Raw genomic sequence first — 17,468 nt, forward strand, 5'->3', positions numbered from 1 at the left:
CAATGCACTTTGTTCATGAATGATACAGCTACCTAATAGTCGGACACGGGTTCCTAGTAATATTGAGTATAATACGTATGAAAAGCACATTGAAAACTGAAATATAGATGTATATCTTAGTATTATTTTAAAACATAATGATAAGTTGTGCCATCGCGTAATATAAATAAATTAAACTTAAAAGAAGGAATACAAATAATAAACAAGTTTTTATCGGGGTTTAATGTGATAGTTCTGTATATTATACATATTTGTGATGGTAGCTGCAGCCCATGTTCCAGAATAATGAAGACATTTTTTATAGACTAAACAATAGGGGTTTTATTCGGCCGTTAACTCCTTTCTGACCACTGAAAAATTGAGAATCCTGCTATCAATGGAACAAATCCTATCCGTCTGTTTAACTGGGGACTGAAAAATCGGCCCTATATAGGTATATATGATAATTTAGAAAAGCCGGGCGGTTAAAAGTTTCATTGGTCAAGTAAATTTTCCATCGAGATGCCACGGCATGGAAGTAAGTGATTACAATATTTTAGAAGCAGAATATCGGATGCCGTAACCAAACTCTTCAGGAGATGAAGACACTAGAGTCAATATCTTACTTTTAAGTTCTCTACAGTCGGTGTATTATATCAAAAAATTTTGTTAAGTTACGATTAAGTTTTTCCTGCGAGTTTATGAAATTAAACGCAATGTATGGTTATACTTCTTCTTCTTCTTATTTAAGAGCTGTGCTATTGTCGGTGGAGCAATCTCCAACTCATCCGGTCCTCTGCCAACTCCTTACCCTTCTGGTATGACACGACCTGAACCTTTTCTGTTATTTGGTTGAAATATTTTTTCCTCGGTCTTCCTCTCCTTCTCTTTCCCTCTATTTTTCCTTCTATGATGTTCTTAAGGAACAGGTCGTGTCTTATCAGATGTCCAATTAGTATTCCTCTTCTATTTTCTATTGTTTTTATTATATTTATTTTCTCTTTAATCCTGTCGAGAACTCTAACATTTGATATTTTTTCTGTCCAACTAATCCCTTCCATTCTCCGCCAACACCACATTTCGAAGCTTTCCAATCTTTCTCTATCTCTTTGTGTCAGTGTCCACGTTTCGCAGGCGTATAAGGCTGCTCCAGATGTAGGATTTAATAAAATGTTTTTTAGCGTTGGTAGACCTTTTAGATTTGAAAATGATAATACTTATTTTACAAAATAATTATTAATACTAAAGACTGGCGTTAGTTACCATGTTGTACATATTATATTAGTTTCATGATAATTAACTGGTACGAGGGCTACAGCTCATAAACTAAACAACCACACTATTTGCAAGAGTATAGATACTTTATGGTCGGGGAGGTATAACGAAGTGTAAGTATAAAGCGATTGCAGTTATTATTGCCACGGTTGAATTAAATTTAGAAATCTCCTCCCTTTTGTACTGGATTGTAACTGTCACAGAAAATATTTAAATAAAACTTAATGACTAAAAACAATAATTGTAACCAAACTGAATGTGTGTAATAGCATGGCCGTTGATTTGAGAAAAAAGAGGCTCTTGCCTGACATGCGTCATGGTACTTTTACGCGTAACATCCTCTCATGTGATAATGATGAATGATATCAGTACATCTTTATATTTAATTACACAAACCGGTCTACAGCGATATAGTTTCATTGTTTTTACCTTAAATTCAGCTGAAACGTCAGAATAAAAACAATGAAACTATATCGCGGTAGACCTGTTTGTGTAATTAAATATGTGTACATAACGCGATAGTTTAAAGACTTTAAAGTGGTAAGATGAATTGAAATAAAAAGGAGGAAATTCTAAAATTCAATTCTTACGGCCACGTGTATCATCATTGTGACAGACGCACAATACGATTATGGAAGAGTGAATCGCAACTACAACATTGTATTCCTATAGTGATAGAATATTATACAGAAAGTCTCACAATAATATGGATCGGTTCGCTACGTGAAGTCAAGTGGGGGCGATAGCTACGGCAAACCTTCAAGATCCGATATTGTTATGGGTGTTACTAGTATGATATTATAGGTATAATAATAAGTGATGGCTTCACCTCCTCTAGCCCTTATGGCTGCCTCCGTAAGGTTTCTCAAATAGTGTAGAACGGATTCTTGGTTCGGTCCTCAAGAAAAAATAAAAATTATATGTTTACATTTGTTTCGTGTGTGAAAAGGGCTGCGCCAGTGTCAACAATTTTTGGTTAACTTTCGAAAAATTAAATCATGCTACTTTCTTTCTTTTAATAAAAGAAAACAATTGTGAACAAAAATTAAACAATTTTTCTTATTTTAAAAATTTTAGACCAAACTGAATACTTACGACGTCGCGGTGGATAGGGGCTTCGCGGATTCGAAGGCGGCATATTGTCGTTGTATTCTATGAAGAATTAGTTAAATCAATTAGTTGATAAGTCTAACCTGTATAAAAACATATAAATGTAACTTAGATTGTATGCTTCAAATTGCCAATTTCGAGAAAAACGTGGATCTTTAAAAACATCAGTTGTCAAATAAATCTTATTTTTTAAATTTAAATCTACGTAATACCAATTAATAGTTTAAATTTTTTGATAAATAAAAATCGCACTTACCGTGGAAACACTCACCTAGATCCTCCATGCTCTGGCTCAGCAACGCCTCGAAGGTGTGGAGGCTGTAGCTCTCAGCGTCCATGCCTTTAGCCAACGTGTTGCGGAGATGCATCTCATACTCGAGAAGCAAACGTGAGGTGGGCGAACCGGGTGCGGGCGTGGCGCTGGATTGAGATGCTTGCCGGGATAAGCAGGGTTTTTGCTGCTGCTGCAAGGGAAAAACGTATATTTTTCTCTATACACAAAAAATACATGACACTACCAAAAAAAGTTTAGGACCAAACACAATTTTCAGGAACAAGTTTGTTCGGTAACCCATTAGTTCTGAGACTTCTGATAAGGCGACGATGCGAAACATTCGGCAAAGAACTGTAGAGGCTACACAGCGAATAAAGAACAGCAAGTTGTGTTAAAAAACATGACTTGGCCACCGCAATCATCAAACATTAGCCCGATCGCGCTTAGCCGTTAGCCGTAGCTCGACCGTGGGAGATACTGTAATATGAGTGGAAATCCATTAGCCAAGAAACGCTACACAAACATGTAGAAATAATGCCTAGACTCTGCTCTGAAGTGAAAAAGTTTCGAGGATTTTTCGATGAGAAAAACCTTTAACTTTTTGGTACCTACGGGAAACGTACGAGTACCATGCAGAATCTATAAATGTGACTCACATTGAGCATGGTCTTAATTTTGATCTAGACGGTGAGTAGGCTTTGCCACCAGCATAGAGGGCCCCTGATCAGAAGCTTCTGTGTCAGTTTAATGGAAAAAATGATTTCAGTGTGCATATCTTCGATCATGCATGGACAGCGAAGATCGATGCTGCAACTTGTGAAATGGATAGGTAGGTAAATGTAAACGATAGAGTAAACGGTTTTTCACTGCCGGTGATCATAAATTTTGCCAGATATAATCTGAGTGTTACTTATGTCATATGTTGGGTGACTGGCTTACCGGATGATGGTGTTGCCTGCCATCTCGCCGCTGGCACGGCTCCTGGTCGGAGTTGCCATTCGACGACGAGGGCGTGGTCGCGTAGCACTGGTTGTCGAACATGACGTTGTCCGACGGCGGCGACATGTCCCGCTCTCCTCCACCGCCCAGCTCAAGGTACAGGCCGCGGCCGGGGTACCCGCTCGGTGCGGCGCCTACTCCCACGCCGCGGCTGTAAAGTCATTTGGTTTAAGTCGTCGGCAAACGAAAGGCAGGATAATACTTCTGGACCTATTCATTTTATCTACTTAGTAGAAGTAATTTACGAGTGTTATAGTAGATTCTAATAATCACTCGTAAATTACTTTATCTCGATAAGCTATAACTCCCACATAAGTGAATTTAGTAAGTAAAATTATAATAGTTTAGGAAGTGAAATCATAATTTAGAGCCTTCATTTTATTTAATAGGTATGCTTCTTTTGTGCTCTGTTTTTCGGAATGTGCCTCCGGTCGTTAATAATATGTACCATTAGCTCCTAAATTGGTTTGTTAGCTGTACGTCCAATACGCAGTTCGTCCAAATGATATTTCAATTCGCATTTCGTCCAACACGTATTTGGTCCAACATGCATTTCGTCCAACAGCATTTTGTCCAACGCGTATTACGTCAACACGTATTTCGTCCAACAGCATGTCGTCCAACATGGATTTAGTCCAACACACATTTTGTCCAGTAGGCATTCCGTCCAACTCCATGTAGAAGTCAAGAAATAGTTATTTTCGATACAAGTGCGAAAAAGAGGAAATTCGAAACGAGTGGCGATAAATTAAAACACGAACGTATATCGAACAACGTTTTACAGTACCTACATATGGCACTTTAAAGTTTCGACATACGCACGAAAAGTGCTATTTTACGCACTAGTGCGGAAAAGTAGCCCCATATGTACTGTAAAATAATGTATGCGTCTCTCATTACTGCAGCCACGGTTCATGTATGAACCGTTTGTCTGAGTTACGAACGCCTTTGTACGACACACCTGTGCGTGAGCGGCGCGTTTTCGTGAACCTTGTACTTGTAGGAAGGCACGAAGGTTGACATTGGGCTTTGGGCTGTAGCCGCACGCGTCAGTTGACGTATTTGGCGGTCAAGGGGTTGATGGAATGGAAACAAAGATTCATTGATTGTCGAACGAGCGAGCGAAGCGAAGTTCTTCCAATTCCAATCAACTTGGAACATATATACAAAAACTCCATATTGTAATCCAAATACCAACTCGGAATTGCTAATTAACAACATTCAAGGTCACGCCGATTTCACGCCAATCATTTATCGGCGGCGGCGGCGTGGCAAAAAAGGCCGGCGGCGGCGGCGCGCCGGCGCGGCGCACACGTCTAGTGCATTAATTAGCACGTGAGAACTATGCAATAGCAAAACAATAACTACCGAGCGGTGCGCCGTCCGCCGCCGCCGGTGTGGCGGCACCGTGCCGCGGCACGGCGCCGTGCCGTCGCACCGTACACGGCACCGTACACGGCATCGTGCCGTCGCACCATACACGGCACCGTTCTATTGCACGACGCCGTGCCGTTACAAAGTGGCCGGCGCCGCACCGTAGACATGTGGCCGGGCCCTAACAACTCGTTAACGGCTCCGACCGTGGGTCCCAGTAGCATCATATCATCGGCGTAGCTGATATTATTGAACATTTTCTCATTTCCCATATTCTCTTAATAGACGAATCACGAAATGGACGAACTCCGTAATGATGAATCGGGAAATGGACGAAATGCAGTGTGACAAATCGCGAAGTGGACGAACTGCGTATTGACGAATCACGAAATGGACGCATCACTTATGGACAAACTGCGTAGTAGACGAATGGACGAAATGCGATTTGGACGAACTGCGTATTGGACGTCCAGCTAACAAATCCCTAAATTATATGAGCATAATAATATATGATCATTTAAACATGGTGTTTACTTTAAACATTGCGTAATCAATAAAAACTACCTAAGTACCTACATAAAGTAGTGTCTTCTACGAAGATTTGCCAAATTGACAATCGTAACAGTTTATCTAGGTGGTATAGTACCTAGACGCTATTATTTACGACTAAAAATATATAAAATTATTTAATGACAAACTGGGTAATGATACAGAGCAAGCTTCAACATCGTTAGCTAATAATGTAGTTGATCTAAGCTACAGGGAATGCGAGTGACAGTGGCATTATTATAGCAATGCTCACAAGGATAAATACAATGATTACAAGTGGATAAGTGAACACTTTACAATTCCTATGAATGAGGTTTATAGCACTCAACACCGCTCTAAATATGCATTAACTAACATACGATACCTAGATACGTCTGTGAAGCGACTAGAGAACATGCAGCAATGTGGTAGAAAGTACCTAACCCGCAGTAACTATGCAGCTGGCATGTTACCAGAATTGCTTGCATACATAATTACATACTCGTATGTAGTTTAGTAAGGTTATTAGTAGGTATTTATGTTCTCGTCGAGGAAGCAAGCTACCTATCAGAAAACAACAATAGAATGTCTGCCAGAAGCTTTCTCTGGTGCAATAAGGAAGCATTTTAAAGGGGAAAGCCCGCTATATTTTCTGACAACAGTACCAAGATATCATGACCAGCCTTTGGAAGTTCTAGCAATTTTTATTATAGTATTAGATAACGTAAATGTCAGGCAAGTTACGTTTGAGTGGCTATCTCTTTAGTTTTGACAGGAAACGAGGAAAATATCCTTATAAGGTATTACGGTATTACTGCTCGGACATAATAACTTAATAAGCGAGCGTTTCCAAGTATCAAATGAATAGGTATTGGTACAGGATATGTTTGGAAATTTGGCAATGAACTTCAGCTATAATGTCGAGCTTAAGCTGTAAATTAGCTGTCATATCAGAGCACACCGCTAAGCCTTGCGAGCTTGCTGCTTCAGCGTGATAAAAAGCAAGCAAGTTATCCTTACAACGCTAAAACTGCGAAAATTTTGTGAATAGTGAAGAAGAAAATGATGTTCTAATGTCTATCAAAGGAATACCGTTAGCGTCTTTAGTGGACTTCGCTCTCCCTGGCAAAACTAACATCGTTGTCGCTGTTGCCTTGGCTTAAAAAGCAAGCATTTCTACCTATCAGAGGAATACCGCTGGGAGGGTCGGCTATTGTTGTTGGCGACGTGCGTGTGATGCGCGTGGTGCAGGTGCGGGCCGTGGCGGTGCGGGTGAGCGCCGCATGCGGGCGGGCACGGGCCTGCGCCGGCGTAGCGCCGTCGGCCCATCTCTGGCGATGTCACCGGACTCTCCGTTGAGGGCATCGGCTTGAGCATGCGTTTTAGTGTGCTTGAATCTGGAAATAAATTAATCCATTGTAAAGAATGGTTAATTATCAGCTTGACGTGAAATAGTAACATTCTAGCATTGTTTGAACGTCTGACTTTTAGCAGAAAATAGTAGGCGTGGACAAGGTGGATTTATCAGGTGAATCCTCTCTCTCTCTCTCTCTCTGAGCTTATAGGGACCATTAACAGCTTGAACACAACCACTTAAAAGCCCAATTGCAGGTGATTTAAACTATCGCCTTGTTTGTATTAAACAATTGAACATCGAGGGATGCATATAAATATACCCACTCCAATTCGTTATACTCGTATCACTTTTATCAATTTGTACAAAAGTGGACGATTAGACATAAAGTTTTTATGTCGGCGGCCGATTCTAATATCTGCAGGATTCTGTTGAGTGGCCCAATCTATTCCTTGGAATGATGGTGATTACCTCTTGTTTTTTGTAGAAGTGTAGTTTTTCCAAAATTTAATTGATTGGACTGAATTGAATTTGACTCCAAGTTGGAACTGTCGATTGATGTCCATAGAACTATCGTTTCGTGTCAGTTGCAACTTGTGGTTTTAGCTCTTACCCATATTCATATCTTCTGTGCTCTTTGACTTTGTGCGACGCGAGCCCGAGGTGTTGTTGTTGATGACGTTGTGATGGTGGATCGAGTGCCGGTCCGATTCCCGCGACTGTAAAAATTAAATTATTGTTGAAATGCTGATGACTACTTAAACAAAAACAAATCATACAATAATTGTGAAATTTGGTGTCCTTGATAGAATTGAATCTTAACAGCATCGTCAGTTTGAATAGTCGCCGTAAAGCACTCGGGAGAAATGGAACAAGGATAAGGTATTACGGCCGATAGTGTAAGGTTCTTACAAGAAAACCGTTATCCCGACATTTTGCTACGGCTGATGGGAGCCTGGGGTCCGCTTGACAACTAATCCTAAGAATTTACGTAGGCAAGAAGTTCCGAAAAACTCATTGTTACGAGCCGGGGCTTGAACCCGAGACCTCCGAATTGCAAGTCGTACGATCTTACCGCTACCAGCCACCAGCGCGTTTAAGTGCAAGTAAATCGTCTGTCTTGATAAAACTCACCGATTCGTTTCCATCTCCATAGTCGATGCTCTTGGTGTGCTGCAGATGTTCCTTGCCGGGCCTGGTGGATGTAGACGAGGACTTGGATGTTGTCAGCGTCCCGCCAGCTTGCACGCCTTCGGACTTGAGGTCCTGGCCGTGCTGCGTTGAGGCCCCGCCCGCCGCTTGGGGGTCTTCGTTGGTCTGTGTATAATAAGTTAATAAGACCCAGTTTTACTCTACAATCCTGAATAACTAATTGTTTCCGTTTACATACATTTATCTATTAATATTTAATCTTTAAAATGACAAAATTATCCGTAGTCAACCACAGTCAAGAAGGTTAACCCAATGGTTGACATTTAGAGAATTGTAACGAATCATGTCAAGAAAGTCTCTGTGACATTGTTATGCCAATACGTTGCGTAACAGAATAGGCGGCCCAATTATCCCTTAATGAAAGTCTGAACCTACAAGTCTAAATCACTGTTACTCCTACGCTTTAATAGATACTTATTAAAACAATATTTCACATCCCATGTCTAGCGGGGACCACGTGGGCAGGTTATGGGCTATTTTTATTAACAAAGGCGTAACCTTTTGTTTGCCGTGGGTGTGCTCAACAGAGTTGGTAATTTGAAAATGTTATTTATATTAGTGTTATTAACGTCGTCTAATTAGAAATATCTTCATTACTCACAAAGGATTTAGGTAAATAGATTAACGGAGAAAATCTTTGAAGGCAAATTCATACTCTCATTTTGAACTATCACTTAGCTTAGTGATTATAATAATTCAAATGTACCTTGTAAAAAGGAAGACAGCTTACATTTCCTCGAGGCAGGTTAAGGTGACAGTCCATTTCCAACCGCAGCTGCACTACTGTTGTACGGTTACCATCAGTTTGTCACTGACATAAACGCCGTCCAGAACGTAATTTACTTTCTATACATCCCGTTTGCACTAATATGCGAGTGCGAGCGAGATGTATAGAAAGTAAATTACGTTCTCGACGGCGTTTATGTCAGTGACAAACTGATGGTAACCGTACTGTTCATTTTACTATGGAAATTGACAGTAACAGCGACGCGTTCAGTACCAGTAGTGCAGCTGCGGTCAGAATGGAATGCAGTGTGTGTGTAAAAGTAGCCACAAATTATCCTAACTGAGAGGCTATAAACAATCTGGCCACAGTGCCCACTAGATTCATGTAATACCAATAAAAACCAAGTGCAACATTGACGTAGCTTAATCCTATTAGGTAGTTTAATTACCACTCCATCAAAATTCGCTTAGGTCAGTATCAGATGGACGAGAAGGGCAACTGTTTCTTCAAACTGGTTTATAATGTAGATTAGCTTATTTTGACAAACTGTTTCGTACTCATATCACGACTCATATTGATTGCTGAGATAGGTACTGTTTCGGTGTGTCTGAGAACGACTCTATATATCGCAGACTGAGCGTTTTTTAAGAATTTTCTACCGAACAAAAAAAAGCGGCCAAGTGCGAGTCGGACCCGCCCATGAAGGGTTCCGTATTTAGGGGATTTATGACGTATTTTTTTTCTATTTTTGTGTGAAAATCTTAATGCGGTTCACAGAATACATCTACTTACCAAGTTTTAACAGTATAAGTTCTTATAGTTTCGAAAAAAAGTGGCTGTGACCTACGGACGGACGGACAGACAGACAGACAGACAGACATGACGAATCCATAAGGGTTCCGTTTTTGCCATTTGGCTACGGAACCCTAACTAGCTTGTTCGAAGAAGGAGAAAAGTCTTATGTCAATCATGTATTAGACTTACATTAGTGCCATGTGTGCCGACGGAGGCGGTAACGGTTTTAGGCGCCGTAGAAGTGTTGGTGGTCATAGTAGATGTTTCCTGAGACTTGGGGGGGCGCGTCGGCGGCTGCGAGTCAGTCTGGCGAGCTGCGGCTGGAAATATTTACCACCAATTAGATGGCTACAGCTATAAGAAGCTATTTGCCTTAGCTGGTAGAGAAAATTGGTCACTACTTAAATGGTGAAAATTAAATTAGTTCAAAGTTAAAACCATTGGATTAGGTAGCGGTCGAGGCTTTGCTGGAGCAGATGTTATCACTGTTATCAGCAATACTAGCAAACAGCAATATAGGAACGTACCATTTGGAAAATCTGGTAACGTTGTTGTATAATGTATAACAAGTTGTCAAACTAGCACTGTTGTTTGAACATGCGAGTTACTTTCCATGGAAGTATAAAGGAATCCTGCTCACTTCTTCACCTCACTGTGTGCAAACGTCAACGGCGTCAGCTAACGTTTTGCTCCATTGGTAACGATTATGTTTTGCGAGGTGAACGAGGTGCCTGCAGCCACTTTGTCGGTGCATGCGTCAACGTTCGTGTACGCTTCCATGCAACTTACGTTTTGGTGGCGGCTGATGAGCTGGTTGCGAGCCGGTAACGTTGTCGTACAGCGAGGTGGACGACGTCGCCGCAGCCACCTTGTCGGTGCGTGCGGCGGCCGCACTCGCCTCAGCTTCCATGGCACGCGCTGACGTGCGTGGCAATGTCGAGGAACCTGGGTAAATAAGGGACAATCTGTACGCGATTTAATTGCTACATAAACTTTCAGTGAAGAATGTTGTGAATAGGTAATTTCGTCCCACTGTAAGATTGATGGGTCGATATAAATATAGATGATGATGAGATTGATGTTGATGGATGGGTATACCTATAGTGCCCAAGTAATTTATTGGAAGGGGTTGATATACTATACAGATTGTTGTCATTTTCAGTTCAATGTAATTCAATAATTTATTCATAAAATTTGTAATTTAGTCTAATCAGTATAAATCACGAAAATGAACCAAAACATTTTGACAATGTAGATTTTTAATACTTATTTAGTAGCTTTATAAGTATTCGTCGAAGAAAATTTATCTTAATAAAACATTGATATAGTATAAAGAACTGGATACCCAATCAGCCGCCAAAAATGGCCCCACAAAAGTGATGTCAAAACAGATCATGCATTACTTTTTTGTTTAGTCTTGTTTGAAACGCTCAAATGTGAAGTTGTCAACAATTACGAAATGTGCCGTTAAAATATGTAAAAATAACAATGATAAAACAAGGAAAAAGGATGGAATGTATTTCTTTCGGTTAGTTCTTTGGATAGCATTACATAATTTATGTAATCTGGTGGTAATTTTATGGTTTTGAATAAATTAATTTGTTAGTACCAAAGAAGGGATGTTAAGGAACAAAAATCTAATGAGTCGATGTGAGGTCAATATTTTTTTATATTTTTATATGGAATTCATAAGAAATAATATTATGTTTAAATTCAAGATTTCCAAGAAAACCTATGCGACGTGCAAAGTGGACTGCTATTTAATTATAGCAAGAGATAGGGGTGATGCAGTTTTAAACAAGGCAAAACGGCACTTGTGTGTTCGGCCCATTTCCCTGTTTCCGACATATACACCACCAATAAGGGCTTATATCGACTAACTGTAAATGCTAAACCTGTCGGAACACAGTGACAACCACAGGATTTTTTTTATAAAGTATAGGTAGATTTTATAAAAAAAATCCAATCAGTATCTAAATGTCCCCGTGCACCCGCGCTATGAGTAAATGTAGATCTTAAATACACAGTTATTTAATAAGTAGAATTTATTTCAAGGAAATTAGTATTTAAAGACGTATACTTACGGCTTTTACCCAAAGGGGGTCCATTCAAAAATTAATCTAGATTAAATTTTAATCAATTATAACTATTTTGGTAAATTAATTAATCTAATTATGTTAAATTAACTACTTATTGAATGTTACGTAACTATTTATCTATATCATATTGCAATGTATTTATTTTTTCGCATGGACAAATAAAGCTTTATTTATTATACTTACGAATTAAAAATTTAATTTGTTTGAATTTGAACCACGAATTAATTTTATTTGAGCTCCCAATTAAATTAAATTTGTTTTATTTATTACTTCAATTGGTTTTCCTGTACAGTAATACATATTAAAGTGTACCAAAGTGACTCCATTCGTTCATTATTCTCGTTTGACGTTGTTTGACGTAAATACGTTACGTTTAGTGCCATCGGACTAAATTTTTTAACAGTGTTGGTACTTATGTTTGCAAATTTGACACTTAATGCTTACGACATTAAGCTCTTTTCTGTACGAAACATTTATCTTGACTCAAAATTTACGTAAGCGTTTTTATCATCAATGCAAATGGTGCGAAACGTCATTGGGATCCACATTTCTTGACGTTTTTGTTCTGCTTTGTGTGTCTATTTCTTTTATATTAAGTCAGTGTAATAAAATGACAAAAAAAGTCATGCGGACTTGAAATTATCGAGGCTGATATTTGTGTTTATTTAGGTATAGCCTGACCAGTAATATATGATAATTGTCAAGAGGGCGCTGTTATTCTCATGTATAGGGTGACAATTCAGTGTAGTATGAAAAAATTAGTTCCAGTGAAATTCCGCAACATGGCGCACCCTCAATAGATCCTGGTTCACCTATAGTAACAATGCCAACATTTTCATGGTTTCCAACCGTAGGTAAACGAAACGCCCATTTTCTAACATCACAGTTCATTTGTTTACGACTTTATCCACTTAGTAAGAAGATTATCTAGTTATTAGGCAAGAGGATTACATTAAGATTTTCTTAATGAACATACATAGTCAGCCATATATGAGTATAGGGACCGCGCGAGTCTGCCATCTTGTGGCCTGAATCGGAAACATAAACTATGTATATACATTGACACTTCACACCAAAGCAAGTGTTGCCCTCTACCGTTCATGTACGGTTGTGCATTATAGATTCTGCCATCTTGTGGGCTACATTGGAAGCATAAACGATTGATACTAATTTGTCGTGAATTTCCACAAAAACTAGTGTAACACGACACAAGCAAGTCCAGTTTTCCTTTCATAAATGACTACCTAGGAGGTACTAATTGTAACAAAAAGATCAAAATTGAAAGTGTGATGTTTACAAAAGTCATGTATTCTTAAATATAGGTACTTAATTACTTACGGTATCGTGGATCTTGGGCCCTGAGCCGTGCATACTGCTCCTGGGACATGCATGTGCACTGCGGCTCGCGATAGTTCAAGCTGTAATACAAGAACAAACTCACTTAATAATCGTGTGCATTATTCAACAAATCTCGATCTCAAAGTTGCAGTTCATTAAACATTAGGGCTGGAAACACGACGTACCCTAAATTCGCCGTTACTAGTGTTATTATAAAATTGTATCATGTGCTTAAAGTTGTATCGTACATGTGACTAAAAGTGCGAAAATAAATCAGTAAAAATCGACGTCATTCGATAGGGCTTTAAAAACCGGCCAAGTACGCGGTGTTCCATGCCTTTATACAATACAAATAGCCGTACAAGCAAAAGGGCTTATCTTCGCGGTACGTCCTTTTAGTTAAAAAAATATATTTTTAAGAAAAACAACTAACGAATGGGTCATCCGATTATGGTCAAAACTATTTTCATGTGGATAGTAATTATTAAGCTAAATTTTTCTTGTTTATTTCAAGTATTGTGTACACTCTGTTCATAAATTACAGGGGGCGGAACATCTTTTTTTGGAGTTTCGAATTTGAATTTTCATATCGTATCGATGTCGCAGTCGGATTGTATAATCCGCCGTATTACATTACGGCTAGCCGTTTTACAAAACAGGGGCGTTTTGAAATGCGGCGGTTCGACGATTAGCCGGATTGAATGCGGCTGAATGAAAATCCGCCGAAATGTATTCGGCGCCATACGTTCTTCAACACGGCTAGCCGTAATGTAATACAGCGAGTCATTAGCCGCCGCTTTGACAGTTTTAGTTCCCATTTTTAACACTCGTGGTGCTGCCTGACATAACAACAACAAACTATGAAAAACGCTGGGGTGTCCATCAAATCTGGAGTTCGTCGGACTGTTTCTTTTCAAAAAACATTTGGTTCGCAACTTAACTAGACGGAGCCCCGCTTCGCGGGGCTCCTATTTCTGAGCGGTTTGCCCTTCGGGCATCTGAAGCTACCTAACGAACCTAACCTACCTACCTATTGATTTAGTGAGACGTCCGTGAAAACATTACACTTTGGGGAAAAAAGCGTAGGTAGGTAAGTAGGTTAGGTTCGTTAGGTAGCTTCAGATGCCCGAAGGGCAAACCGCCCAGAAATAGGAGCCCCGCGTGAAGGAAATGTTTTGGAAAAGAAACACATGTAGTGCGGTGGGACCATGGTAAAAATAAATTAAATTGCAAACATTGTCAAACTCCGGTTACGTAGGCGACCGAAAGAACTGGTCACTCTACAATCTAAATAGTAGATACGATGCGGCTAAACGTAGGCCGCCTTATTGAAGAACGTATCGCAATGACAATCCGGCTAATCGTCGAACCGCCGCATTTCAAAACGCCCCTGTTTTGTAAAACGGCTAGCCGTAATGTAATACGGCGGATTATACAATCCGACTGCGACATCGACACGCACTTGTTTTGTTAAAGCGAATGATTTTTGGAAAGTAATTGCTCGAATGCTAAATAAATAAATATGTAAAAATAATTTAACCACAAGGTCAGAAAACTAGGAATAATATTTCAACGCAGGTTCTTTTTCTTATGGGTTCGAATTATATTTGTAATATTAATACCGTAAAACGGGGTGAATAGACACGATTTTCAACTTCAAGGACGATTTTCACCAATAATCCAAATGTTAGTAATAATTTTGGCAACGGTAGTATAGTTTTTAAAATATAACAATGTAAAGAAAAGTACCGAAATTTTCTGTATTCACCCCGCGATTTCTGGTGACCCCGTTTTACGGTAATCTGTTTTGTTTTACAACGTTACCTGGATCGATTAGGACTTGCCGGCGTGGAGAGCGGTTTCCTCTTGGCTTTCATCTTCTGCTTGCTGCCCGGCGGTTCTAGCTTTAGGCTGTAGCTCGAAGATGCCTTACGCGAGAATTTAAAGGATGGTGACTAAAATAACAAACAATTATACGTAAATGTATCTTTCCACCTTTATAATGTATTTTAATTGCATATGCAGGATGTGCTGGGAGCTAGATTTTGGTCTGAGATAGAAATTTGTGTCAATTGTTTAAAATAAAATGCAGTTTATAAGTTTTGGAATACAAGTAGAATCGACCAGGTAATTTTCAAAGTATCTTTTGTAACTGGAGGGAAGGTGGAAGCAGTGAACAGTTTGACAGTTTAGTAACTTACGCAACACTCCTTGAATTGCTTGGCGTCGATGGGCGAGGTGAAGTTGAGGCCCCACGTGTCGTTGGTCATGGGGTCCTTCCAGTACACGAAGCATTCTGATGCTTGGCCGATACGAGTTCCTGGAACAACACTCAATTACAGACACCATCATGGCCGACATCCCTCGTAAAAAAATGTATTACCTACACCATTGAAGTGGTTATTGTGTGTTTATGATTGTATGGTTGGACGGTTATACAGATTTTTCTTGTTTAAACTTATTTTATAAACAAAGTAGCTGTATGTATTTATTTGCGGTTTTTATTAATAGCTACTTTTTATACCTATATGTAGAGGTATGTAGTAATATAATTATTTCATTTATTGTCTAACAGTTATGAATAGCTTCAATATAGCTTTATTATTACGGGAAACAGCTATATACCATTCGATATAATACAACCATCTCACTAAAGCATAATATATTCACAACTATGTACCTATCAAAAGCCCGTTACTCCAAACTATAACCTAAGGGAAACGGACGTATAAAAATTGTATTCAAAGTCAAGAAGTGTAAACGCAAGGGTGTTATAACAATAATATCAATTCAACTACCAACCTAGTTTTTTTTTCCACTTTCATAACCTACTTGATATATTTTATTTCGGAAACACATTAGTTAGGTATACAACAAGTAACATCAACGGATTGAACTCATTGCATAATTTAGCAGACTCAGCGGTGCTATAGACTGCCCGAAATACACACATTAGTGCTCTAATTCTCGAACATGCAGACTTTTGAAACCCCTGCACTGCAGTACCTGACACTAATCTATTAATAAACTAATTGATCAAATTTACTTCACTTGCGCTCGACTTCACGTCAGGGAGCGTAGCGGAATAAATTCAAAACGCTTTAAATTCAGATGACTGAATTTTCAAACTTGTTATCCCTGTTTATATTTCGTAATTTTCCTCCTATTGTCGCTTTATAATTTGCATAAATGGTAAACGCATTTATATTCTATTCTTCTTTGCTGAATACAGTATCAATACTTCCCGGAATGTCCGCGTTCGGGTACAGCCATAGTGATTTCAGTCGATTGCTTGTGTACCTACCATCTAGTGTAAATTTAAAACTAGGTTACAGCGGCCCCGAGAGTATCTCCCAAATTGCCCTCCTTTGTAGATGGTACATACGCTAGTGTGGAGATAAAACTAGCGTCAGGTAAATGTTGTACGGAGTATTGAGATTTAAAATTACATGTCTTTAGGTATATTTACCTTCTTTCGATCTTTAACTCGAATTTTCTTTTTAACAAAAATGTATTATAATTGACTCATAAACATTCCGCTTATTATTTAGACCCACTACAAACGCGCATATTCTTAAATAATCTCCAAGGTATCTAAAGAATTAGAGTAATTTAGATACTGTTGTAAAACATGCAACTTTCAATCCGGAGGTCGCGTATTCGAATCCCGCTCCGTATAAATGAGTTTTTCGGAATTAATATACGGAATACCATTTGATATATATTTACTAGTCACATTTCGCTGACAGTCAAAAGGCATAAATTAATTTTTAAACCCGCTTTGGGTCGTGGGGACTATAGCCCAATTCCTTACAGTGTATGAGAGGAGGCATGTGTCCCGTAGTGGAACGTCATAATAAGTATCGTAAGTGTCCCATAGAACACACAATAAAACTAGTTATGATCCTCGCAATTGAAAAATTAAGATAATTACCAGGTTGCAATAGCCGCACGTCGAGGATCTTGTCGACCTGCGAGTTGTAAGCGGTGATGTGGAACACGCACTCGGGCGAGTCCTGCACGCACGTGATGTTCACCGGCACCAGGTCCTCCGACACCTGCTGCCACTTGACCGTGCCCGCGCCGGACGCGGACACGTGGAACACTTCCGCCCATAGTCTGGAAAAGATTATTGTTTAGTCAAAGTGTTGGTGGGATATCGAGAGACCAAATCGGGCTGCTTTGATCTCGGACTGTCTAGAACACAAAATGACTAGTGTAATATTTTGCCTATATCCCTTTTAGTCTACATCGCAAACGGTCTAGAACACAAAATGACCACATATATGTAGGTTAGGTTCGTTAGGTATCTTCAAATGGCCGAAGGCCAAACTGCACAGAAATAGGAGCCCCGCGGCAGCGGGGCTCCGACGATATCGCTGACGTAAAGATAAACCGACGAAA

General features: G+C 39.4%; 1 protein-coding gene across 23 annotated transcripts in view; it reads right to left on the minus strand.

The window, feature by feature from the left end:
* Positions 1-17,468, minus strand: part of LOC134650171 (protein still life, isoform SIF type 1) — a 167,711-nt gene that overhangs the window by 121,132 nt on the left and 29,111 nt on the right. For 13 of the 23 annotated variants that reach the window (XM_063505046.1, XM_063505044.1, XM_063505045.1 and 10 more), the window contains 13 exons: positions 16,999-17,183; positions 15,266-15,384; positions 14,889-15,019; positions 13,065-13,144; positions 10,417-10,572; positions 9,817-9,947; positions 8,028-8,210; positions 7,507-7,612; positions 6,720-6,936; positions 3,578-3,788; positions 2,621-2,825; positions 2,350-2,406; positions 2,084-2,152 (listed from right to left, as the gene is read on the minus strand). In XM_063505046.1, coding sequence (XP_063361116.1) covers positions 2,084-2,152; positions 2,350-2,406; positions 2,621-2,825; positions 3,578-3,788; positions 6,720-6,936; positions 7,507-7,612; positions 8,028-8,210; positions 9,817-9,947; positions 10,417-10,572; positions 13,065-13,144; positions 14,889-15,019; positions 15,266-15,384; positions 16,999-17,183 — 1,850 coding nt within the window. The remainder of the gene's footprint in view (positions 1-2,083; positions 2,153-2,349; positions 2,407-2,620; positions 2,826-3,577; positions 3,789-6,719; positions 6,937-7,506; positions 7,613-8,027; positions 8,211-9,816; positions 9,948-10,416; positions 10,573-13,064; positions 13,145-14,888; positions 15,020-15,265; positions 15,385-16,998; positions 17,184-17,468) is intronic. The other 10 variants (XM_063505033.1, XM_063505051.1, XM_063505042.1 and 7 more) reach the window with 8 other exon arrangements.

Source organism: Cydia amplana, chromosome 8 (assembly GCF_948474715.1).
Source record: "Cydia amplana chromosome 8, ilCydAmpl1.1, whole genome shotgun sequence".
In the NCBI taxonomy this organism is placed as follows: domain Eukaryota; kingdom Metazoa; phylum Arthropoda; class Insecta; order Lepidoptera; family Tortricidae; genus Cydia; species Cydia amplana.